The sequence below is a fragment of the Lampetra planeri genome, chromosome 7 (assembly GCF_965212315.1).
Source record: "Lampetra planeri chromosome 7, kcLamPlan1.2.h2, whole genome shotgun sequence".
Classification (NCBI taxonomy): Eukaryota; Metazoa; Chordata; class Hyperoartia; order Petromyzontiformes; family Petromyzontidae; genus Lampetra; species Lampetra planeri.
Genome location: NC_136113.1, coordinates 16106770 through 16133920, shown reverse-complemented (window position 1 = coordinate 16133920; position 27151 = coordinate 16106770). Strand labels below are relative to the sequence as shown.

At 48.3% G+C, this 27151-nt stretch overlaps 1 protein-coding gene across 3 annotated transcripts in view; it reads left to right on the top strand.

Annotated features, from left to right (window-relative positions):
- Positions 1-27151, top strand: part of KIAA0586 (KIAA0586 ortholog) — a 187257-nt gene that overhangs the window by 133502 nt on the left and 26604 nt on the right. For all 3 annotated transcript variants that reach the window (XM_078596548.1, XM_078596549.1, XM_078596547.1), the window contains 5 exons: positions 3358-3674; positions 21033-21105; positions 22067-22294; positions 23582-23729; positions 24429-24587. In XM_078596548.1, the coding sequence (XP_078452674.1) occupies positions 3358-3674; positions 21033-21105; positions 22067-22294; positions 23582-23729; positions 24429-24587 (925 nt within the window). The remainder of the gene's footprint in view (positions 1-3357; positions 3675-21032; positions 21106-22066; positions 22295-23581; positions 23730-24428; positions 24588-27151) is intronic.

Genomic DNA, 27151 nt, shown 5'->3' with positions numbered 1-27151 from the left:
GGAATGTGGGCTGCCAAACTCTGGCGGGGTCGTGGGTGGTGCTTATCTCCATTGGTGGATGTTTGCCAGTGGCAGAGATTAATTTTTTTCATGGTGAGGGCCAACTTATGGCGCATTATACAATATTACAGAAAATGTTTTTTGAAAACGATGACAATAAGTTGGTCTGCCGTGTAGTTAAAGCCATTGATGGGTTATTTGCTCATCATATTCAATAAGTGGGAATGAAAGCAGGGATTGTTTGCTTGCGAAATTGGAACGCGCTTCCAGACCCATTTTGCCGAGCAGTTGCAGGAGACGGATCAATCATGTCGGCTCCCTCGGCCGCTCCCAGATAGTCAAGCGACGTTCTGCCCAGAGTCGACGGGAGTTGGCCAGCATTGCACCGGCGCTGGCTACCATTGGCCCAGTGCACCAAGTTGGCCTGCTGTGTCGTCAACCGGGCTGGAAACTTGGCCGTGGTTGAAATTGGAATGGCTCGTGGTCTTGCCGGAGATGGCGTGAGTGGAACAGCAGCCGCGGTGGGTTTGGGAGTAAGGGGGGGGGGACGCCTGGCTGGGCAGTTTGTTTTTAGCGTGCGATGCATTTGGGATGGCGCTAAAATGGGCCACTGAACGAGCTTGCGCGGCGACAGATGGCGAGACACAGTTGCAAACGAAAACAGCGCTCGCTTTTTGCCCCGTGGTCACAGCAACGGAGCGGCAGCTTGATTGTGTTTGCCGACGCCGCACGCCTTTGATGGACGTGCGGTTTATTCACGCGCATGTTTTTTTAATTTTTGTTGGTGGGGGCAGGAGACGTTTTCGCCAACTGTACAATGAAGGACGTGGAAGGGGGGGGGTGAGCGGTTGGCATTCAGAGGGGTTCAGCGGAGCGAGGTTGGGGGGCGGTGATGCCGCGCTGCGGTGGTGAAGGTGGGAGATGAAGGGAGTGCTTGGGGAAGGCTGCCTCTGTAAATAATCACACGTCACCTCTCTTAACCCCTTAGCCATGCGCTGTCCCAGTACTACATTTCAAAATTGCGCTCATTTTGTGTAATAGCATATTGGCAAACACATGCAGGAGTTTTATTTTATTTTTAGCTGGCGTACTCGGTAGAAACCAGGGGTGGTTTCTTCATTAGGGCGATTGGGCGACGCACCACCAATGTCATTCAACCACAGAGTCACGCTAGCCGTCACTGTGCCTCTGGATATAGTCCAATCAGCGTCATGTCACGTTCTGTGGATAACCGCCTCTTTTTGGGCGATTTCACTCCGGCTGAGAATCGCCCCGAGTGGTCCCATAGACTTACATTCAAAGATGTTTTTTTTCGACCGGGGGGCGCTGCAATGCGTTCTCTATGGCTTCCGGGAGGGCTCGCCCTAACGTGCTTACGTCATCCTACGTGCTTACGTCATCATACGTAAGCAAGTTTCATCCAACAATATAATTTGTCGCCACCTAGTGGAATCTTTAATAAAAGAAACTTGAGTGGTTTGTTTTAATAGTGAGTATAGAAACAAACAAGATGTATTGTAAGAGTCACTTTATTTTTCATTAATATTAAAGAAGTGAAGTTGCCTTTACATGCTTAAGCTGTTAATTTATCCATTGCATGGGTGGACCTTATCCTTATCAATCATCCAGACATTTGCCCCCCCTGAGAGATTTTGCAGGAGCCGCCACTGGTAGAAACCCTTTTAAAAATGCTCGGGTGCAAAAAAAAAGAACGCATTGTCACAAGAATTGCATTTACACCTCTGGTTACTCGTGTCAATGCGTCACGGATGCAAATGTTATCATTTAAATGAGAAATACGATCTGCTATTTTTTTGTATATATTCCCGTCCTATGAAGGATTCTTTTGTTGCCTCTCATCTGTTGAGAGTAGCAGAAACCCTTTAGGTTCGGCGCCATTGCCGAACTGCGGCATGGGGCTCAGTTTTGCCGAATGCGTCGTGACTCCTCCGTTGGCTCGGCTCTGTGCGCCACCGCGGCCTCTCCCTCCCCTCCCATCGTCCCCTCCGCCGATGTCCCCCGTGCACCGCTCCAACCCTCCCTCCCCTCCGCCTCCTGCAGGCATTTCGTGACAAGCATGGCTCTAATCAGGCCATTGCACGAAGTGGACACGTGACCAGTGCTCCAGTGCTGTAAACAGATTTTAATCCAAACCGTGCGCTAATCTCGGGGATTTGGCATTAGTGCGTCAGCACTCGGGAGGCCGAGAATTACTGCGTAATGGTTTCCATCCGACGAGCTTGCCATGGGTGGATATAATGTCTGTTACACATATACACCGTGTATATATCTGTATGCACACGTACACGCACGTAGGTATGTGTACGTAAATAAAAAAAACCATGCCCTCAGCTGGAAAGCTTTCAAGGGTGCATCAGCCGAGCGATTGATTGAATGTGGTCATCACAAGGAATGCTCTCTCTCTCAAAGGGCAACGTTGCCATGGAGGTAGTGGTGGTGGTAGAGGGTGGGGTAGAGATGTGAGGCTTTACAGTATTTAGAGCACAGCCACTTGAGAAATGAGTCACACGTGGAGTTACAGCATAAGAAGTGAATCATGCTCTGCGTGTTTTGTTGTGCTCTGTTATATCACAGCGATAGAATTGCAGCCGCATAAAAGCTGTATATTCTGCATGACAACAATTCACTTGCGGTGCCACCAAACACCCCCTTCGCGCGTGATTGCGTTTCAGTGATGGCACAAACGTTGACTGATATGGGGCCTCGATCTTTTGCCAAAAACGGGGTGGAGATGGGAACAATAATCACGCGGGCGCCTCTTAAGGCGGCTAAGGTTGTTGCTCGGAGGAGGTGGAGGGAGAGAGAGGCTTTTGCAGCTCCGTCTGCAGTTGTGTCGTGCGTGTGGGGTGGCGTGACAGCGGGGTCCCACGGGCGTTCGGATGATGTGGAGTGGAGTGGGTGGTGCCGGGTGCGGGGGAGGGTGAAAGGTCGCTGAGAGGTTGACGCATAGCGGTCGCCGTGGCAGCTGAGGCACAGCGTGGGAGGCTGGGGATGATGGGTAAATTATACGTCAATCTCAAGGAAAAATATTATTGTGTGGGTTTTTTTTACGCTTTAAGAATTTACGATGTCGATGTCAAGTGTGGCACGATGCCATTGGCCAAAAGAGGTTAAAAGTTAATTTAAAAAAACAAGCATCATGACAAAAAAATGACAAGGTCGCTAATGTTGAGATGACACTTGTTTTTCTTTTCAACCTTTGCACAGTAAACCCATAAATAATGCATGACACTAATTTGCTACTTGTATGCTGTCAATCTTGCGTGTCGGTTAATCCTTGTGTACGTACGTGTGCGTATGTATGTACGCGCGCGCGTGCGTTTTGTCCCCGGACAGCCGCTGCCCTCGGCTCCGCGCATCCCGGCGCAACCCCCGGTGAGGGTCGCTGGGCCGGCGCTGCGGCCCTCCCGTCCGTCTGCCACCGCCGCCCCGGCCCCGGTCGCGGCCCCCGCGCCGCTCGACGCTTCCCCGGCCCGAGCGCCACGGACGGCGGCCTCCCGAGCCGAGGCCGCCCTGCTGGAGGAGGCCGGGCGGACGCTGCATCAGGTGCAGGACAACCGCAGGAACCTGGAGGAGAACCTGCGCTCCGTGGTGCGGGGTCGCGACGGCGCCGTCAACTACGCGCTGCTGCTCGGAGCGATCGCCGAGGGCAGGTGAGTGGCGATGTCCTCGCCCCGTTGCTCGGGGTCAACGTGCGCGCGCGTTTGCTGCACGCGCAACGGGCATTTCGTTTTTGCTGGCCACGTCTACCGAGATCCACTTGTCAAGTTTTTTTTTGTCGTCGCTGTGGGACATTCACTTATCAGTGGGGTGTGGGTAAGTGCAGCCGTTACGTTATTATTTTTAACTTTCGCGACGTTTTCCCAATAAACCGGCATCTTCTCGAAGCTAACGCTCCCCTGTAAACCCACTGACCCCACGGCCCCGGCTCCCCCGATGTCCGTGAGGGTGATGAGGGTTTCCACGACGCACGCGGCTGCAAACTTGAACGGTCGCAAGAATCCGGCAACGGCCGCTGCGACGATCGTCGGCCGGGCCGCCGCTGTGTGAGTCATTAGGGCTCGGCGTGGGGACCGTCAAGACCAGGGGGCGCGTTGATTTAAAAGTGAGGTCGCAGCGTAAATCAGATGCAGAGTGCACGGAGCGGGCCTGGGAGACGATGCTGTAGATAAAAGTAATTGACTCTGTGAACTCCCGCTCTTTATTTATGCGCCACCCTTCCATTTATCAACGCATCCGACGTCATGGTCACAAACCCAGCTGAGGAGCTGTCCTTAGGACTATCTTGACATGCCGCACACCAGTCAGCTATGTGTCTTTATCAGTTAAATGATTATTTATTGTTTATTCGTTCTGTCCTCTTGCTACGTGCTTTTCTTTGAAGTCTCTACTCTCTCGAGACTGTTTAAAGTCTTCTTGGCAATTAATCCCATACCTTACAAAAGCCTTGTGCCTGTGGTAATTTACTCAGAAATGTCACGTTTTGTTATTTTCATAAAGCAGTCGTGAACGGGTCTCTTCGCGACATGAACACATTTTTCCTTTTGCTGTTGTTATTTTTGCCCCCCTTCAACGAGCATTTCTCTTTGTGAGCATTTCTCTTTGTGAGCGTGCGTGCTGGCGTTTGATACGGTTGATGCAACGGGTATGATTTTCATGTTACAAACAAGGACTGCTTGCTGCGTGCGTGAGGCATTCACTTTGGCCTAGTTCGGCCATTGTGTAAATCTGATGTAAGCGTATTTTGCGCGTGATCCCAAGTCATGCGCTGCTGACTTTCTTTCCCTTGCATGATGTGAGCCCTTGCGGAACAGAATTAAAAAGGATTAAATTAGATCAGCTCCTGGCATTCCTGCAAGATCTGGGCTGATAGGCGTGCGCTGTCGAAGTGATCACCGACGTTGCGTTAGATATAATTACGCGAGAGCACGTGCTACTGAGAAGGTGCTAAGCCATGGGGCAAGGCGTAGGGGGCATTCAGTAAATTAAATCTCGTGTCAATGTTTTGGATGAAGCTGTATACACTGTTGTTCTTCTTACCGTGCGGTTTGATTGGCTCGTAGAAAACGGATTCGCTCTGCGCGTCCTGACTTGCGACTGAGCGGCATGCGACAATGACTAATCCGGCAGACACCATCCCCTGCAGTTTACGGAAATTACTAACGAGGCCGTCACGCTGCAGTTTCCTATCAACAACTCGTGGTTAAAATTATAATCTTCTCTAATATGTGAGTGCTTCAGGAAGCTATTATATTTCAGCAATGGTGGAAAAATAACAACAAAGCATTACATTGATGGAAAACAACATGACCTCCTTTGCCAGAGCCATGGGTCAACAATTGTGTTCATATTTATGCAATAAAATGGCTTACCACGAAGCTTATCATTCATTTTGCACTCCATGTAGTCTTGGGAGCTGGATGCATCTCTCAGTTAAGTAGGACTTTGCTCATAGTGGATGTTGTTGTTATGAGCTTACTTCATTCTGTATGGGTACTGGCTCACCTTTCAATGTTTGCAAACATGGTCAGATTTGTATCGCTAACCACGCTTTTGCCACTGCTAAATTCAGCACTTTTGGCCAAATAAGCCAATCTCCAGATGCAATCTTTGCACAAAAGCCTTGATTATAAATCACTGCCATTTCCTGGAAGACAAGAGATTTTAAGATAACTGCATTTCCAAAGCAGTACAACCCGTTTTAAACCTTGTACCATCCCAGTTCTCACACGTGGTTACAGCTCATTTTCTTCCCTTATCTTAAAGTGCAACGGAACGGCGGCGGCACCCAATCGTAGCGCGTGCGTCTGGGTTGGTGAACGCGTGGCCGCCTACTGCCGGCGGCGAGAGCGGCGGCCGCTGTGGGGACGCCGGACAGGCCGGCGCGTCTGCCCCGCGCCCCTCCGCTGCCTGCGCCCCGCGCGTCGCTCGCGGTGCCGTTTGTCTGCCGCGCGCCCTTTGCGCCTGCCGACCGAGTCGAAGGCTACACAGGTGCGCGTGTCCTGCGCACGCGTGCGTCCTGCCCGTTGCCCACCCCGGCGCTCCGCTGATTGCGTGGGCTTGTGCCGGTTCTCGCGGTGATTTGCGGGGATTGGCAGATGGATTATTTGACATTGCCGGGGATCTGAGAGACCGTGGCATGTAGCACATTGGGTGTCCGATTTACACCTCTGGTTTCAAGTTCATTCTGTTTAACCAAGTGAGAACTCAAGAGATCACAGGATACAGTCGTCTCATTTGGAAGAGTGACCTGGGTTCTGGTCTCAGCTGTGGGCAGAGGTACAAAAAAGTGAGTGAAGATTCCCCAATTAAGGCACCCTATTCATAATACGACTTGTCAGAACGTAGTGATAAGATATATACAAACTATTTATCCTCATAATATGAGTATATATAAATACATTTACAGGTTTCCCTCGCTCTATGCGGTGGTAGTAGATGTGTTCCAAAAAGAGGGCGCACAAAACGAAACCGCACAAGGAGACAGCTGCACACACAGCACACACACAGTACACACACACACAGTACACACACAGTGCACACACACAGTACACACACAGTACACACACAATACACACACACAGTACACACACACAGTATACACACACAGTACACAGTACACACACAGTACACACACACAGTACACACACAGTACACACACACAGTACACACACACAGTACACACACACACAGTATACACACACAGTATACACACACACAGTATACACACACAGTATACACACACACAGTACACACGCAGTACACACACACACAATACACACACACAGTATACACACACACAGTACACACACACAGTACACACACACAGTACACACACACACAGTATACACACACAGTATACACACACACAGTATACACACACAGTATACACACACACAGTACACACACAGTATACACACACACAGTATACACACACAGTATACACACACACAGTACACACGCAGTACACACACACACAATACACACACACAGTATACACACACACAGTACACACACACACAGTACACACACAGTACACACACAGTGTTGTCCCACATCCGACCGCATAGCTACATATGAGTGAACCTAAACTGCATACAGCGAATTTTTAGGTCGAAATAGGTTAGCCGCATGTACGCAAAGTTTTGAACAAACCAAACCCGCATAAAGTGAGGAAACCTGTGTCTATCTCCCTGTGTTTGGGTAGTTGGCCATGACACGCGAGTCTTAGGTTTAGTACGGCGCCTTGCGATGCGGCTGCATTCATACGCAGCACAAAGTCCACGTTGTATTTGTGTTGCAAAAATATATGGCGAATGTAGCTTCCCGAAAATATCTCTTCACGGCATTATTTTGGATAAGTGTTTAAAATTTGACAACGCATTAGTTGTAGTGTCATCCGGCCCGTGTCTCCACTGCAATGGAGATATTGTACACGTCGTATCTGTCTGGCCTGCTCCTAACCAAATTGATTGCAACTGGTTACCGCGCAACATTTGTAATTGCTTTTATTAATATTCTTGGTTCTTTCGGTAAAGTCACGTAGAACAGAAACAATAAAATAATAAAAATATAAAACAATAAAATTATCACGACGTTTCGACTGCAACACAAGCAATCATCATCAGGTGTGAAAAACACAGCAGTTATTAATTCAACTTGTCTTAATTTTATTTTATACCTACGTGACTTTACCGAAAGAACCAAAGAGTATGGATTCCTGCAGTCACGAAAGCTTCAAATCAAGATTGACTTAAAGCATTCGCGACTGCAGGAATTCATATTCTTTGGGTCTTTCGGTAAAGTCACGTAGATAGGTTCAAAGAAAATAACAAAAACTACGACGTTTCGATCGCAACACAAGTGGTCGTCATCAGGAAAAAGATTTGTTCATGAAGCCATCCATATATACAGACATAGACACAATTTCAACTGAAAAGATGGGTATGGCAGCCCTTTAATTGGTGGAAGCCCATCAACGGTACCATCACTGCCCACTACTACCATCACCTCTAGCAGCAACCTCCTTCGTCAGCCGTGAGAGTGTGTAAGGCGAGGTGCAATGATTACTTGGCAGCCCTTTAATTTGTGGAAACCCACCACCAGCGCCGTCGTTGCCCTCTACGAGTGCCATCACTGACATTAACATCAGCTGCCCCGCCCATGCTGACGACACTTGGGCTACGCCCATTTCAAACCTTTATAGACAGTTTGCCTTTAGAGGCTAACCCCCTTTTCCTGATGACGACCGCTTGTGTTGCGATTGAAACATCGTAGTTTTTGTTATTTGCTTTGAACCTATCTACGTGACTTTACCGAAAGACCCAAAGATTATTAATTCATGTACTTATCAATATTTCTTCATCAATGTTTCTCTACACATAGCCTGTGGTACTGACGGTGTGGGGCGTCCTGTCGTGGCCGTCGTTTCTGTGCGATTTGTGCAAGGCAGGCCTGCTACCTTTATTGTGCATGCATATTTAAAGATATTTAATGCCATATTTAAAAATGTGCGCATATTTCAGATTTTTACCTATATATATATAAAAAATAAGATTATTTGTCTGTCGTGCATAGCCCCTCTTAAACATGTACGCTCCCGGATTGGTTGAAGTGCATCACGTGACCGCGAGCTTTCTGTCGTGCACGAATGCGCTGTCCAACCAAGTTCCTACCTGCCCACTCTGAAGGAACGTGTTAAGTGCCTTTTCACCAAAAAGCATTTTGGGAATGAGAATCTAATTTCTTAGCAATTTTAATTTTTACATGACAATTTCAAATGTTTCCAGTTATCCCATTTTAATGACAAACGCGGAGCACTGCTAAATGGACGAGGTGGCTGAGTGGCTCAGGACCCGTAAATCAGAATCAGAATATTTATTCACACTGGCAGAATCCGATGAGCTGTGAAGCTCTTCTTCACACCATTATCCCAGCAATCGCGGTCATCTGGTTTTGGTTCCAAGAGTAGGCAGTTTAGCGTGTCTCATTTCCTCGGTTGTGAAAAGATTTGAAAGTGAGATGAGACCCATTTTCTCAGAATTGTCAATCACGGATGTGGCAGCGTGGCGCAGAAATTCACGTTGACAATCACTTGGATTGGATTTAATCCCAGAATTAAAGATTACATTGCAAGTGCAACATTATTGTTTTGTCATCAATGGATGTAATATATTCAAATACGTGAAAACTCTCTTACTGTATACACTGAATATAGAATTTCTACAGTTCATCCAGTCCACACCATTAGCCTTCAAAACCAACACGGTGTGTGGAGGTGTTCATCCAGCAGTGGATTGAAAAAATCCACTGTAAATTCAATATGCACATAGAAATAACTTCTTTTGGAAAATAACCCCCGTGTGAGATGTTTGGCTGGGCCAGAGATCTTATCGTTGAGCTCATTGGGTTCCTATCTATGGCACCCGGGTTAACACCCCCCCTGCTGTTATCTAACAATGCCACGTGGTCATTAATGGCCCCAGAGTGGATGTGACTTGGGTTTAATGTGTCATCTGTAAGAGGACACACCTTTCACGACAGGACTCTCTGGCATTGTCCTTGACGCCAATTGAATTCCAGCCCAGAGGAGAGAGTGCCCCATACTAAGCACTTTTGCTCCAACTATACGAAACTATTTTATTTACCATGTCAAGCCCACTGAGGTATCAGCTCGTTTTTGGAGGTGACCTGGCCACACATAGCTCATCCAAGTGGCTCACGTAATAATCATCATACGTGGACATTTATAGTCGCAGCATAATCATCTAAACGCATGTTTCTAAATGTGGAGGGTTAAAGCAGAGGACCTGGAGAGAACTCCGCACGACCACGGGGAGAACACGCGGACTCCAAATATTACAGGCGTTCAGGTCGGGATCAAACCCACGACCTCCTGCATACCTGGCAAGGAAGATAACATCTCGCCACCATGGCACTTGGGATTTAATCCCAGACCTGGGTGCGTCGCGGTGATATTTCACTCTGGCAGTGAGCCTCAAGCACCAACCGGCTCTGCATTTCTCCCAAGGTCTGTTGAGATAAGGCTGCAGGGTGGTACGGCGGTGGACTCGGTGTATATTTCCCATCATTCTGCATGAAAGGATGGACGTAGTGCATTTGCTACGACTGCACTCTCTTCCCTCGTGTGCTGATTAATTAATCATCGCCAGGCAGGCCAGGCAGGCGCCCGTGTGTCGTGATAAATCTCCTCGCTTTTTGTCTTTCTCCCTCCCCTCCTCTTTGCCTGTTGCTCCTCAAATTTGTCTAATGTCCGTCCCCCCCACACGCCTCTGCATGTGGTCCTTTATCTTAATGGAATTTATAAAAGAACATGCCCCCTTTATTTTAAAGTAGTTAAACGTTTAACTAGATTTGGTTCAACTTAGTGGAGGTCATTAGTAGATTTCTGCGTGCAGTAAAGCACAGTTCAGGGGCCTGGAAATTTTGTGCTGCAGATAACAGCATCCTCGCTGGAAAGAGCCGGTACAGTATTTCATTTATTGAAGGTGGGTTCAGTGGTTGCCGTGGGAACTGGGTTGGCCATATGCTGTGTGACGCGCATTCAAACGCTCTCTCAGCAAGCGCCTCGCTCGGGGGTTTATCTTCAACGACAAGAGTGGCACGCGCACTGGCAGTGCTGGCGGCAAATAAACAATGCAATCGTTACAAAGAAACCCACGCAGACCAAAAATACCACTCATGTCCGCATTTGTTGTCGTGTATACATGAATCTGAAGCAGGTTATTTAATATTGCACTCGTCAAATACGGGATGACTTGTGCCTTACGCTTGGCTGTTTGCGAACCGAAATTGCAATAAGTGGATTTTTAAAAATGTTGAGTATTTTCTGCAACACGTTCGTAGTAGTGCCACTGAGGCAGCATATTCCAGTTGGGGAATGGCTCAAGGTGGGCTGTAATTGTTTCATGAAAGAGCTAATGACGTAAAAAAACTTAACTTGTGGTTTCAAAAACAAAGTAATGTGATAATGTAATATACGAGAATGTAATATAATACAAGGTTGATGTAAAAGGTTAGTGAACATATTTAAACCAAAGTACCAAATTAAAAATACTTTGACAAATTTTTGTCACCAATATAGAAAAGGTCACTGCCATATTAACCGGTGTCTTATCGCAGTTTTTGCCAGGGGCATAACTGAAAACGTGGAGCACGCCGACTGATGCTGTTTTGGGGACGTCGGTCTCGTCAGTGTCATCCCGACGGTTTTTATTCCGTGTCCCTGCGACCCACGTGCCCATTGTTTTTCCTTGACAACCTGCGGTCCGTGTTCTGTTGCTGGAGATAGCGCTTCCATGGACACGGACCAAGGGGGTATATTTTGCACCTGGCTTGAGTTTTCTTTTTTAGGGCCCCCGTCCGCCCCCCGCGATGCGTGAACGCGATAAAGGACGAGACGTCGGACTGCCTCCCACTCAGCCAGCTGGGGCAGCCGAAGTCTCCCGACAATCTTTAGGAGCAGAGACTTCCTTCCCAAAAACGACTGTATTTTGTTTGCGAAAGCCAGCCCTCGGCGTTTGGTTTCCCCGTGCGCGCGCTACGGGGATGATCAGCGTGGCCCAGCCCGAGCGCCCGTTGGCGACGGCGGCGTCGTCACGCTCTGCCACGCCGCGCCGCCGAGCTGAAAGAACAAGCGGCCGCCTTTATTGTCGGACAAAATGTGTGTACGCGTCGTTTTTTGTGTGTCTCAATAACCTTGAAAAATGTCCATGAACTGCAGTGGCAGTTGGCTTGTGTGTAGGTCACATGAGGTGGGTTTTTTGTGTTTGGCAAGCATCCTTGAGGTACCATAATAACGGCAGAGTGTAGCAGCTGTTCAGGACAAATGAAATATTTGAGCCATTGTGTTCAAGCTTGCTTTCAGTAAGGTCTGTATTTTTGCTCTGAGAAAGTCCACTTTGACGTAAGTGGAGTCTATTCAATTTCTAAATCGATTGTTAATTTCAAATGTCCATTTTGGAGACTCCGCGCATTATGTTTGGAGAGATGGGCAGCCGTTATTTATTTATTTACTTATTTCCCATAATGCTCTACAACAGCACATGATGTCATACATTATTTATTTTCGCATCGGTTGGTGCCCCATCTTGTAGATGGGGTGCTATTGCCAATAGCATCTGGCTGATGAGATGCCAAAAGTCGAAAGCAGTTGGGAGTTTGCTTGGTTGAACAAATGCTGCTGGATAATATTGGTCTGCAAAGCCCATGGGCTGATGGACTACAACATATTTCACGTGTGTGTACTATACCAAGGGAGGCCTATTTATTCACTTGTTTATAGAGATTAATTGCTTTGTCCAGGGTCTCTCAAAGCAATCCTTATGCTCACGCGTAAACATTGTCCATCTACTCGAGTCACAAAAGGGCCCCTGGTCACGTCTGCGGGTTGGCAAACGTGCGCAGCAGGAGAGCAGGGGGCACGAGAGCGCCGTCTTCTCAGCCGTGCATCAGTCAGCACCGGCGTGCGGCGACGCGCAACCCCCGCCCGGGGGGGTTCAGGGGTTTGTGCCGTTGGGTTCGACCGTTGGAGGGGTCACGGTGGTCTGCCTTGTGGTCCACGTCGGTGGCGTGGACATGAAAATGCATTTTCACCCCCCCTCCGCGCATATTTTCTGGCGGGAAGCTGAGCGAGGCAATTATGCGATTCCCTCGACTGAACATGAGCACCGATAAAGGTGTGTTTTTGTGTCTTGTGCGCCTTACCGTCTTTATTGGGGTTCCCTTCCCACGTAACTTTTCCCATTCCGTATAAAACATGGTCACTTAAAAGAAGTCAGAATTATTATTACGATAGCTTCAAAAATAATATCGCATCGTTGGCATCCTTCCGCCTCGGTGGGCGGTGGCTGCACCCTGCTGTGTTTTTTTGTCCCCCCCCCCCCCCCGTAGCAAGGTTTCTGATCCTCCCCGGTGGCCTTGTTCAAGCTTTGTCGGCCACCGTGCGGAAGCCGCGACCTTGCGCTGCGCGCGGCTCCAAATGCCGGTGCCAACGGCCTAACGTGGACGGCAATCAAACGAGGCTGTGGATTTTTTATTAAGAAAACTAAAATTCCGCAATAACAGTGGGATAATTATCTCGCGATGTGAAGGGCAGTGGTTGAAACGAAATTATGTTTTCCGGGAGGAATTTTACGTGATAATGATATGTTTGAGTAACTGTTGTTGTGCATTCTCAAAGGGGAAAAAATGGCTCTGTAAAGACGTAAAATACTTTATTGTAATTTCTTAAAACGTAATTATTGGTGCTGCAATATATAATGGATATAGCGATATATGCCGCGTGTGTACTTGAACAAATAGAGTATTTGTACATATTTGTGTAATGTCTCTGCACATTGCGTCTTTTTTCTGACACATTTGCTTAAATTTTTTCTCATACCGTAGCGTAAAAATGAAGTTAAATCGAACCCAAACGAAAATTCCTCTCACGAGAAGAGGCCCACTGTCCGGTGCACGTGCGTGCCTGCTTCGTCACACAAGTAGCACGTCGCTAGCTCATTGCGCTTGCTCCTCCGTCGTTTCGTTGACCCTGCATCGATGCTGTCGTGCACCGCCGCGTTCCGCCCGCCAGTGCCAGGGAGTCGATAGCGAGGGCCACCGCCGCTGCCGCACCGGGGCCCACGGAGGCCGGCCGGCGGTGGTGCAGGCAGCAGCGGGCGCCTCTGACACTCTCCGGGGTGCGCTTCCCCCCCACCAGCCCCCTCCGAGGAGAGCGAGCGAGAGAGACAGAGAGAGAGAGCCCTCCATTGACAAGCTCGATTCGAAGCTCTCTGCCCCAGACGAGAGGGCGCCTTACCTCGTTTGTCTCTGTCTGCCAGGTGGCAAAGCAGGATAAATCGCCCGCGTGAGCGGCAAACACGGACAGTGCCAACGCTAATCCGATTGCCGTGCAGCGTTTTGCCCATTACGTGATGTCTCTGTTTGCTGCCTGGCCATGGATATTTACTAATATATATTTTACGTTTATACAAATCCCGATGTCGGTGTTTTTAGACTTTGCGTTTGTTGTGAAATATGGCTGATTCTTTGTTTCAATTAATCTAATTAGCTTTTGCTGCTGCAGTTGCTCGCCTTTGTTTTCGTGTAATCCGCCCCCTTTGCTTCTGCAGCAGAGTCTGATTGTGCACATGATCTATGGTGGCGGAGGCACATTGGCCCCGGTAGTATACCGGGAACACTTATGTTTGCTGGCGTCTCCCTGCGGTGCAGAAACGGGGACAAGCTCTGACAATCAAGCTTTAATTAGCAAGCCTCTGCAAGCCTCTGCGGACGGGAAAGGAGAAATAATGGCATTCAATAGAGCAACAAATGGGTAACGAATGGCTTGACTGCCTCTGTCTGCCATCATGACTAATTTAAACTTCAGAACATTTAGGGCATTTTCTGCTCCACCATAAATAATGTTCAAACTCGGGGGACGCCCGAAGTGTTAAGGATGCATTTTTTGGTAAGTTTTTTGTTGTTGTAATTATTGTGCAGTTCAACTCACTGGTGTGTCATATACATTATCTGTAGAGCAATATTAGAATCAAAGATGAATTTACGTATAAGCTCTGTATCAAATGCCACCCGTATGTGCAGAAGGTATGCTTGTAAAAGAATCCAGTATAGACGCGCAGTATGTGTCAACTTGCGTCCAAAGTAGGGACTTCACCTAAGTGAAGGTGACTTGTCAGCCCTCCGTGTTTTCCACGAAACCATCGCCGGTTCCTGGTTCCACTGCACAAGGGAACTGCCGTGTTGACACTTTACTCTGCGCGATTTCTTCTCTTTACGCTGACTTTGCTTGTCGTGCCTATTTAAAAAAAAATGTAATGCGGCCCTCCGCTTGATTTTCATTTCACCGGTCGGCATTGGGCAGCCCCAAGTGGAAACGCCGCAGTGCACTCGATCCATTAAGGGTGGCGCAGAGCGCAGGGCGCACGCGCCTCCCCCCGCACTCCGGAGCCACAAATCACTGGAAGCAATCTGAGGAGTGGACAGATGCGACGGCGGTCGGGAGCCTCTTCCACCCCCCCGGCGCAGGCCCTGCTCGTGCCGAGGTTGTGGAGCAGGGAGGTTTCTTTGCGTTGGAGAAGCCTCCCGCTCCTCCGCGCGCTTCGTGCATCCATAATTTAGCCGCCGCGGCAACGAGCGCGGGCCGACGGGCGCAGGCGCCAACAGCTCCTTGTCCCGTGCCGTATTTCATAGCGGGCGTGGGGACGTAATCCACTTGTGCGTTGGAAACATAAGAGCCTGTCATATTTATCGAGGCCTGTCTAAACATATTAAAATTCCCCAATAAACCTCGCTCGTAATGCTTGCTGTCTATATATGGGGGTGTCCATAAACTCCCGTTCGTATTTCAAATATCAATAGTGCGATCCCGCGGGGGGTGAGTGCAGCACTTGCGGTGCTGTCCTTCCCGCTCATTCATCACCGACGATTGTTTCCGTTTTTAAGCGCAGTGCGGAGCGTCGCGACTTAAACGCGTCTGCAAATTGTAGCCGCGCTTCGGCCGTTGATCGACGGGCTGTGCATCGTCGCACCGTGGCTTGGAGTTGCTGCTATGAGCCCTCGGTGCGAAGCAGTTTCCGCGATTGCAGCGGAACTCGCATTTTCGCGTTTTAATAACATTTTAAAGGACTTAGATTACTGCTTGTGCGGATTAGGATAAAAGTGTCCGCGTGTGGTTCTCCTGCATCGTAACAAAAAGGCGCCGCAAGCGTGTTGGGATTTTCGTCGTAACGTGACACCCTGTTTAGGTCCATTTGGATTTGCCCTTGCTGTAAATGTGGGGCGACATTACCACTTGAGACTGAGCCATGCTGAGGTCAGGGAGAAGAAAGGTCTCTGCGGGCACGGAGAGCAAATTGAAATTCTCAGAATTGTTGGCCTCGTAGGCGAGATTCGGTTTGTGTCGTCCTGAGACGCAGGTGCCGTGCAATTGCAATGATACGGAACGGCAACAGAGATTGGCCCTGTCAATCTCACGGATGAGCAGAGGAAGGCGTGATACTGACGCATACAATGCGAGGTACTTGTGTGTTGACGTCCCTACATCCAAGTGAAACAAAGACTGCATCGTATGTCTTATAACCTGCGGTCAAAGAATGTTAGGTAGTCGTCCTTTAATGGCTGAACCAGCCCCGCAGCTTCTGAGCGTCTAGGTTACACAGATATTCACGAGAAAGGGCAACACAATTTTAAATGATAAATAACTGGAAAACGACCGTGTCTTAAGATATCGCAAAGTAATCGCATTGCGTCCACCAACTTGATTATGCAGCATACAGCGTGAAGCACAGCGTGATCAAATCTTTGGCTGGTCGGTCACAGGTCAGCAGTTTCTTGTATTTGTCGTGTTTATTTTGTTACGAGGATTTTTTTAATAGAAGAAGAAAATCGCAAGCGTCTCAGCGCCGGCGGCGGGAGGAGGCGGAAGGAGGTTAGCCGGGACGGTGGCAGCTGCTCGAGGGGTGGAGTTGGGATGCTGTGCGGGCCGCTCGGCCGACGCTCCGATTGTGCCGACGCTCGGCGAACACCTCTCGACTCGGCTGGAATTGGGATCACGAGAGGGGGGGGGTGGGGGGCACGCGGCGCCGACCTTTCGCTACCGCCGCCGCCGCCGCCTCGTTCGCGTGAAAGCAAATTGAAGGTGTGCCGAGCGCCGCTCTGTAAATCATTTCACTCTAATCCCCGCAGTGGAGGGGACTTCATGGATTTTCATCGTTGCCTCCAAGGCTGTTATTTATTTAACCCGCCCTCGTGACAGTTTTCGCATTTGTGTGTCATTACAAAAATAATTTCAACATTTTTATTGTAAACACACGTATACAATAAAAAAAAGCTATTATTTTTACCATGTATTCCCAATCTAGGTTTTCATAGATGTTTTATGCCGCAAGATGCATTCGCACCTGGCTATGCATCAGCCGTGGCTTAGTCTGCACTGCCAATAGCCAGCCTGTTCACTCCGGTAATCTACGTTTCAATAAGTCGGAGGCATCAGCGCGACTGGCGCGTTTAAAACCGATACACATTGTGCACCGTTCAGCAGTGCGCACGTACAGTTTTTGTTCGCCTGCGACCAGGTGCAGATAAAAATGACGGACACTTTCATTTCCCTGAAAGTTACTCCGTTGTCCGCCGGCGTTTGGAAGGGTGGAATTTAATCAGCGTGCGGCGTGTCTCTTTCTTTGGCCCGTCTGTTAAATTTATCTCCCTTGCCTCCACAGCGGCCGCTGGCCGGCGCTCGTAGGAGCCGGTCACCCGGCCGGGCGATCTGCGCAACGTTAGCAAAGGGGCACTGACGGTGCACTTCTTGTTCATTGATGTGTCAGACGTGGCAAGGTCCTTAAAAGACCCCGGAACGGTAGCAGCTGTGTAAGCGTGGCTAAGCCGGTACACCTTTGCGCGTTTTCTAATTAATGTCTCGTGCAATATGTCCTATTAGATGTCAGAATGTGCTGTGTATTTCATTGCCTCGTATGAAATTAGAAGGAAAAAAGTTATTCCAATTTCTTTCCATTTAGCTATAATAGTTTTTTTTATCCATGTCGCTGGCGACTGATAGAGTGCAAAGTGGAATTTGATGCACAAAGTTCCATCGGCGAAAATGATGCGTGGGTGAGAAGTCGGCTTCTCGTAACGATGTCGGAGCTCAACGGTGCCAGAACTGCCCAGACCCTTGGAATCCAGAAGGATCCAGCAACCTGCCCACATTCAGACGCCAGAGACTCACAGCGATTCTCATCATCCGCCGATACCCTGTCTGTAAACATGCATTTGTTATGTATGGGAGCACTATGTCAAGGCTACAGTGGTGAGGTAAAATGTGAATACTCTCACCTCTTCCTTTTGCCATCCAGAGTGGAAGAGTCGACCAAAATAATGTTGTAAGCAAGGGGTCGTCCTCTGTGAGCGACGCGCATGATGATTGCAGGCCTGACATTGGTGCGACTTACACGAGAGAAACAATCAACATTAAAACTTAACACATTTGTCAATAACACTCCAGCCTTCAAAGAAAAAATGTATTCTGGGTGACGTGTTGCCCGGTGTTCCTTCTTTGCGCGTAAGTGTGACTTAATTATCAAATTAATGTTATTTATGTACAAGGAAGAAGGGCCATTTCCCAAAACGCCACATATCATATTTTTTTTCTTTTAAGACCACAGTGTTATTGACGAATGTGTTGAGTTTGTTTTACGTCGATTGTACTCGTGCACCACTGCCAACGCAGCAGCAGCAAATAATTCGTTTAAAGCGAAAGACACAACGTTTTGTTTCTGTGTTTTTTTATTGTGCACGCTGAACGCACACATCCACGTCCACTCACGAGCGCAGCTATTTCTTAAACAGCTCCATCATCAGAAAATCTGATGGAACAAGAGGCCCTGAGAGTGGCAGTTGACAAACGGTGGGAGATTTGAGGAAGGGGGTCACTCTGTGGCTTCGGACCAAGGTGGGATGTTTCCTACAGATAAGACTTAGGAGTTGGAAAGCCGTACCCTATCAAACGCATCAAGATCTTGGTGTGCGGGGGACTATGAAAATATTTCACTCTTGCCGGTTGGAATATCCTGGAGAGGCCGTTTGCAGCTGCCTGCCTCGTGCACGTCTCTACGGACGATGTGACAAACATGCCGGCCAAACGCCCACCGCTGCCCTGATCACATATTTCCCTTTGGACTCACGGTAATATATTCACACTTTATACCCCCCGTTGTATTTAAACCAGTTTATAAGATATCAAAAATAAAGCTTCAGCCCGCATGTGACGCAGTATTCAATACATTATATGGCTTATCTCATTGACAAAAAAATTATGTGACTAATTTTTATTTTATATTTAGCAGTGGGATGATAAAACACTCATTAAATATTTTACCGGTTACATCATGCCAGCGAGAGGTGTTGATTAAGAATACGTATTTATTTATTTACCCATTCAATCATGTATTGAGTTGCTGTTGATTCACGGCTGTGCAGACATACGTACGTACATAAATCAGGCGTTGTACAGGACACACTGATCATATGAATCGCCTCGCGTACAATACGGTCCATCTCGGGCGAAAAGAAAGGCGTGAAATAATCTGTGGCGGACTAATGAAAAAAGGAAACTAGCACACAGCTGATTGAAGGAGTGAAAAGGGATACACGGTTGGTACACAATAGTGAATGGCAGCAGCGGCAGCAGGCCTGGTTTGATGTAAAGGTCTCATTTTGCCGTCGATTGAGCTAAGAGGCGGCGGGGAGACTCGTGCCGACACCACGGCCACCACAGATGGAGGCGAGACACCCGATGCTTGCTTTTGAGCCGCCCGCCTCCGGGCCAGTTAAATTATTCAAATTGCCTAAATTATTAAAGCAAGAATATGGTTATGAAGTCATGGTTGGTTCCCGGTGCCCCTCGCCCTGGCCGGCAGTGTCGTGTGTGAATCTTCAGATTTGTAAATAAGAAATGAAAACTTCAGGATGTGGCTGTGACTGCCTTGTCCACTATGAATTCAAGCCTCATGAATGCTTAAAGGCTTGCTTACAGAGTTGTGCTTGTCTACCTGTCGAGGTGGAAGTGACAGCGTGTGGCGTGGTTTTAATCCCACGGGAAGGCCTAATGCTGAGCCCTGGAGCCTTTCGAGTAACCGCCATGAATTTACGGACTGGAGGAAAGCTTCTGGCAAGTGTTGGTTGAGTGTAGGATACAGGAAAGTAACAAGGGACAACACTCTTGGATGGGAATTGCATGTAACTTGCAATTTAATACTATTTTCCAACAGTAGTTTTGTAAAACGTAAGTAGTATTTAAATACTCAAAGTATTTTATATGGAATTCTAGGTAAGGTTGGATATATGTGTGTTTATACAGGGTGCTTCATAAAAATGTTGACACTTATGTGGGACTATCGTTTTAATGGAAAAAGAACGGATAATACACTGTGACATGATAACAAATGTAATGTTAATAGCTTCAAAAAGTCAAAGAGTCTCCACTTGTTCACCATTATTGTCAACACGTGCCTGGAATCTTCTCCAGGTGGTCTCCAGAGCATGGAGGCACATTTCTTGTGGTATTGTTGCAAATTCTAAGTACTGTTCACATTTTTTTGAAGCACCCTTTATGTAATAAATGCCAATTATTTGCTGAGGAAAGCCTCACTGGGGTTCAAGGCTCTTTTTCGTGACACTCCTGCATTGAGATGTTTGGCCAACACGACGAATTAGTAGTATTTGGCACTTGGTAGAAACCCGGAGAACTCTGGGAAACATGGACCCTACGAGGGGGTGACATCTCGCACTGGCATCTTCCAGCCATCTCGCATCTCCGCCCTCGTAACACCTGGGAATCCCCGGTGGCCACCCAATGTCACCATATACTCACCGGGCTCAGCACTGCTTTGATTCCTGCTCACGGCCACCAACACCGGTGACGATTATCTGAACCGGTGCTGCTACTCGCTAACGGCACTTGCCCCAACAGTCTGTTAGGCTATACGGGGGCTCTGTGTCTTTGCACGATCCATCTCCATTTATGGGCGGAACTGTGTGCTGTGGCATATATTTTGTAAGCACTCCATGTTGTTGAGCTCTTTGGAGATTAGTCTCACATGCGGCAGTGGTGGCTTGTTTTTAAATAAGGCCCTGTACAAAGTGGTCAATAATAAATCACAGTTTGAAAAATCAATAAGCAAAGTGCCCTAGGCCACATTTTTGAAAAAAAGTTCACTGAGGTACACATTTCATATGTACCTGCATCTCTTGAGCATTAGGCTATGTATTATTAATGGAATGTATAAATTAAATAATGTCATTTCATGTTTATTGATGAGCATTTGACACATGCATGTGTTTAAAATAATAAATAAATACAACATTTTTTATGTCATTAATATGTTTTCATTCGGTATGAGTGAATTATTTTCACCAATCTCTATGTGGTCTATTTCGAGCATGGCAACGGCTAGAATGTGGGGTTTGTCTTTGTATTTATCTTTGTGTTAAAGTGGAGCTGAAGAAAAGTTGAGGATAAGAAGAACAGTGGACGAATGGATCTCAGCTATGAGCAAGGAGATTGAGGTGAGTTCGTTGTTGGCCTTGGTAAGATTTACGCGGGCAGTGCGGCAGAGCGCAGCGCGGCTGCCTATAGCCGCCATCGCCGATAATTAGAAGCGAACAGCGGGCACCGACGGGTTTCAGAGATTTAAGTCACCAAAGTCTGCCCAACCTGTCGGGAGTGGCCGGTTGTTTTTTGTTGCTTTTTTCCCCTGAAGCTCGGATTAGCATATCGATCAAACGGTGAAAGACGGGCCCACGGAGACGGGTTGCAATGAGAAGGCCAAATTGCATTTCCAGCGCAGGTGTTACTGCGGGTGAATGCGTGAGCGAGGAAACAAATACGCATGCAGCCACTCCGGCAGGAATAGTTCACCCAGCGCCGTTCAGGCACTCAGCGATTTAAGAATCACACGCAACACTTTAATGTGGCTGAGCGCAGACCACGGCAATTCATTTTTGTTCTCTTGCTTTTTTTGTTTATTCATTTCCCTTGGTCTGTCTCCATCTATCTTGCAACCCTTGTTTCCCATCAGCGGTGCATTAACTCTCGACTGCCATTTTTTTGTCCCGGGAGGGGAGCTGGGATTAAATTTCTCAGCTTTAACTGGAATCCATTTACTGCCACCTGCGCTATGGTGAGACCCTGGGCGTTTCTATGTTGACGGAAGAAAGGATTTGCACCTCATTCCAATATTTTGACCACCTGATTTGCTTGTGGCCTGTACAACAACAGGCTGTCAGTTGTCCTGTGGGTTCATATAAAAACACCAGCGTCATTTAACATTTTATTACTTGCAGTGAGATGTAATTTTACATCATTTTCAAGAAGAAGGTGCTTATAAGCGAACGCAGGCACCAATTTACTTTTCTGCTTTAGCCTACTGGGACTGTTTATTTTCTCTCTCTCTAAACTAGCACACCGCATTCAGAGGCTGCCTTCATCTCCACGCATCATCCGTGACTGCTCATCTTCCCATCGCAGGAGGAAATTGAGACGGAGACTAAGCGACCGGTCAAGAGCGCTGCCGAGGCCCCGTCTGTTGAGAGGGGCTCGCGACGCGGTGAGCAGCGGTCCCAGGCGAGGCCCCCAAAAGCTCAAGCACAGGAGCAGCCCCTGCGCCGCGCCCCCGCGAAAACTGCGGCGCCGGCCAAGACTTCCGTGCCGGGTGGCCAGCTGAGGCCTACGACGAAGAGGAGTCAGGAGTCCACGGTAAGGACGGAACGGTTTCGCTTCATGACAAGGCTGACCTGCCCCCCCCCCCCCACCGCTGTGGAGCGGATCGCTGGCTGGAGTAGCTGATAGGTCGTGGAGGTTTTTCTCGCGTTGTCAACCCCGTTGTTTAATGGTCGTTATTGGTGGTGAGGGCTGTTATTTTGTGCCTATTGTGTGTTTCTGTCTAACCTGCGTGCAGCCGATTAGTGTGGCATGTGCTGTGCATCGTGCAGATTGCAATTATACCAAACGTTGTTTTTGCTGTTGGCATTGTGGACGTGACAATGTACCTGTATCTTTGTATTTATTGATATTACCGACAGGCCAGCTTCGATATTCTTTCCTTTCACTGTGACATTCATTCTGGTGTTTATCTCTCCGTTGTATCAACTATAACGAGCAGCCATGCATTCGACGGTTGTATTGCACAGCAAGGCAGATTAAGAGAAAAAAAAACAATAACCTTTTCACAACAAATGTAAGCGGTTAAGTAAAAAAAAAGCTGGCACGTAAATAATTAAATAAGTTTGCACGATCCACAGGTGCATTCCTCTCAAAACACTGGTACACAGCAAGAGAACACTTATAATCTCGCTCCGACAGATGTTGTCTAGATTGCTTTCCAATTTTAGTAGATAAGAATCAGGCTAATCTACCCGCGGCGTTAATGAGTCGGCCGTTGGTGGTAGCCCCGGTGGGCCTGGCTCGCCGTGAGATTTACAGGGGGATTTCGTGCGCGGTGCGGCGAGAGGCAACGGAAATCGAAAATCCTAATCTCACGCCATCAGAAGAGATTGGTTTCACGATAAAATATGCCTGGCCTGCGATTGTGCGATTGGGCTGAGGTCTGTAAATTGTGGGCCACGCGTGTTGCCGCCAAAATGATCTCCGATGAAGTCCAAGTGATAAGGCATTTTAATTAATAAATGCACGTTCATCCTTGTGTCTAATTATATATTGTTTCGGGAAACGGCGCATGGTGTTCAGAAGTATGGTGCTGGTGTACCAATAATGTCTTGCTCGTGTTCGATTGGGAAGAATGCCCCCCTGCGTTCGAGATGCAGGTCCCGGGCTGGGTACTTAGGGACCAGGCCAGTTCTCTCTCTCTTCCTCTGTCCTGTCCCTCGGGTTCCAGGATGGCGTCGACAATCACGAGTTGCTCTTGTGGGTCAACAGGCAGGCTAGATAAGTGCCCGCCGTGGACACCTAGGTGACAAGGCAGGGGTGTCGAGGGGCACCGCCTGACGTGGCCGGGTGCACGCGCTACCCACCGTGCGTGTGCAGGAGGCCCTGGCGGGCCACGTGTACGGCCGCGGCCTGGAGCAGCAGCCGCGACGGTCGACGGCCAAGCGCGCGCCGTACCTGCGCCTCGCATCTCCATCGCCCGTCAGGGCCCGGCGTGCCGCCCCCCGCGTCGTGGAGACTGTCAGAGGTGCGAGTGCCTGTGCGTGTGCGCACGGTCGAGTTTTTCCGGTCACGCAGAAGCCGCGCGCTCCGGTGTGCAAGCTCAGCCGCGAGCGAGCGAGCGACCGAACTTGCGAGCTGTGCGGGAGCGACGTGCTGCCGCTCGCAAGCTCGCACTTTCTGCGTCTGTACTTGTGAGTGCACGTGCATGAGGTTTTGATTGGAGATCTCTGCTCGCCGCTCTGTGGAGCTCGCCCAGGTCGGTTGATTTGTTGGTGATTTTTGTTTGTGCTGTGCAACGCCGTGTGTGGCAGCAGGTGCGACCTGCTGAAAGTTTAGCAAATTAGCTTGGTCTACTTTTGAATGCAGCTATTGCATGTGAATGTTGTGTTTAGACATTTAAAACATTATAATTGAATGCTAAAATGAGGAATTGTAACTTATTATTATTATTAATAATTTGCACAAATAAGCCTTTACTTTGCAATGTAGTTTAAATTATTGCTTATAATTTAAATAATCTGTGATAATTACCATATTCCACAAGAAACTAATGTTCAGTTATTGAAAATCACACATTTTAATTGCTTATAATTTTGGAGGTAACTGTTCGGTACTTACATGCAAAATAAAAAATCTTAGTAATTCAACTTGAATATGTTTCCAATTCTCCGTAGAATATGCCCGTGTGTAAAGGTTGTTTCTCTCCATCTTTTAAACCCCACAGGTACGAAGATACGGTCTGCACGCACTCAGACAAGCCCACCGCGCACCGTGCCCTCCGGGCCTACCCAGTACCTCTTCAGCCCGAGCAGAGCGCTTCGTCCATCCTCGGGCATCACAGGGCCCACGGAGGGACACCTCATCCCCATGGCCATCCCCCTGGGTGAGGGCACTTCTTGTGGCGTTGCAGATACGTTGTTTTGGTGACTGTGGTTTTTTGAGGATTGTCGCACTGACTTTCTTTCTCAGCGTCACACAGATATTGATTTCGTTGCCGTCACGGTTGTTGCTCGCAGGCCCAAAGGCCCAATCTATTATAGATAATTGTATTAAAACCTTTTTTAATTGTTATTCAGCAAAACCTCACTGAGTCTTCATCCTTTCAAATATTTCAGCCATTCCAATAATAAGTGTTTAGTATGCAGGAGGAAATTGGACTACTTGGAGAAACCCCATGCATACGAGGGGATAGCACTCAAAGCTCCGCACAGATGGGTTCATGGGCCCACTTGCTGTACCACCATCTCCTGGCCACCTAACAGTCCCACCCATTTAGGAAGTTTTCTAAGCAAGTGCGATCCACCAACCCTTGCCTCCAAAGTGCTGGGTTACGAGCGTGTGCCACCACGTCTGGCTCATTGCTCAAATCGCAATGTCGGCTTATAGAGCATCTAAATGCGACCACAACTCAAGATGCTTCACAAGCTTCTCTTAAGACAAAACTACAGTAATGGTAAAATCAACAGCATAATTGGACACATCATGGCGTGAGGACTCATTTGAACGCACAGGAAGACGAGCGAGTCTTCAGATCAGACTTAAGCACAGCCAAGGAATGATCATCGTTCTTAAGGTCCCGAGGGACAGAATTTCAGACCCTCAGGAGCCGCAACAGAAAAGGAGCGACCTCCCGTGGAGTTGATGAAATATTAAGTTGCTGGTGTAGTGCCGGCCTGTGCGTGGTTTTATCATAGTTTAATGAATACATCGGGGTGGCTGGTAGTACAAAAGGTCAGCGCGTCTGTGTCTGGTATTCTGGTTTTGCTAATTTCATATCTAATTTTGGCCCGCTTTTGTAAATGTGATGTAGGAAGCCTTACACGATTATGTAGACATTCTGGTAATTTTTGTGGATGTGGACATTTGTCAAATTGTGCGTGGTAGTGGGCCATTGTGGGCCTGGTGTCATCGGGCAAATTATGGAAATTACCAAAAATTGCACAATTACCAGCTTACTCCGTCCAAAATGCCCGCTGGGTCTAGATTCCCTCTCAGACAAAATGCCTCTCATGCAAAAATGTAGCCTGCGGATTATGTGGCTGGTAAACACATTTGTCCGGAGCAAATGCCATTTAGCCGTTTCCCGGAGGCCAAGGGTGAAAGGACAAGTGGTGGCAGAGTGACGACCGCCCCGTGCGTCTGCCACAGCGATGCGAAGTTCAAGTCCGGGCAAAATTCCCCACTATTTCAAAGGGCCCTGTGTACCCAAGAGGGGGCGGGGGGGGGGCTTGTCATGTTGACTCTGCGTCAAAACAAATACCCGGGCACAAAGTTTGCCGGCTTCTGAGCGAGGAGAACTCTGGTTGCTGACGCGCAAAGTTTATCGACGTCGTGCCGGACCCGTAAGCGATCGGTTGTCGGCGCTGCCCGCTTCTGCCATCTCCTCGAGGCTCACACCGACGTGAACGTGTCTTGCCACGCTCACCTCCACGTGTACAACGAGAGTAACGGATGCACGCGCACGTACGGGGGCCGTGCCGGGGCGGGCGCGAGTGCTCGTCTGGCCAGAGTGCTCTCTCCAAGCGGAATCGAGTTATCTCGGCAGGTGTGCGTTAATATTAATGACAATGACGTTGCGCGGACAAATCTTTAAAAACTTTTGACATTTCGCAGACAGCCCCTCAAGCATCTGGGCCCCGTTGCGTTTGAGAATGCGCCGCACACACAGATGCAAACATTTGAATGCGAACGCGGTGTGCAAAGAGAGGCGAGCGAAATGTTTCGAGAATGAGACTCCGCAATAGCTTGCGAGGCTCCTCTTTATGTATAGGGCAATGATACAGAATACGAGTATCGGTTACGTCATTGAACGGTATTTAAAATATAGAGCCGTTATGTTCATGCCAAGTTTTGTGCTCATTGCCTGTGCGTTTTTATCTCCATGAGCGTACATGCTCTCTTTTGTTGAATATCCTCTGAGTTTCTTTTTGGTCTCTTCATCGCAGATGGTTTCTCTAATGGGTGCGGTTGTGGCGAATGCGTGCGCGATTTGGTGACCGCTGTGTGTTTTCTTTCCTGGAGCAAATGTAATTCCCCCATTGTGTTGCTTAGTAATCAGCATATTCCCTTGCGCAATAATCCAAGAACACTTATATTTTTAGAACAGCTCACGTTATGGCAGAAAGCTGCAGTACACGTGAAATAATAATAGTGTAAAATAAATACACTGAAATCTGTAAGCCTGTTTATGCTCAAAATCATCATCCGGGGGTGTGGGTCTCCTTTAGCAGTGCTGAGCTCGTCACGGATGCTCCATCTTTCTATGGGTGGGAACCACGTTTAATGACCTCCAGAGCGGTGGCGGTGGGGCTGAAAACCCAGACTAGGATTTGAACTCATGACCTCATTATTGGGACACCAACTGGGCTACACGCTGGTCGTTTTGTGCAAATTAAAGCACGTGTGTACATGTAGTGCATATACCCGCACGAGGGGGGCACCTTGCTC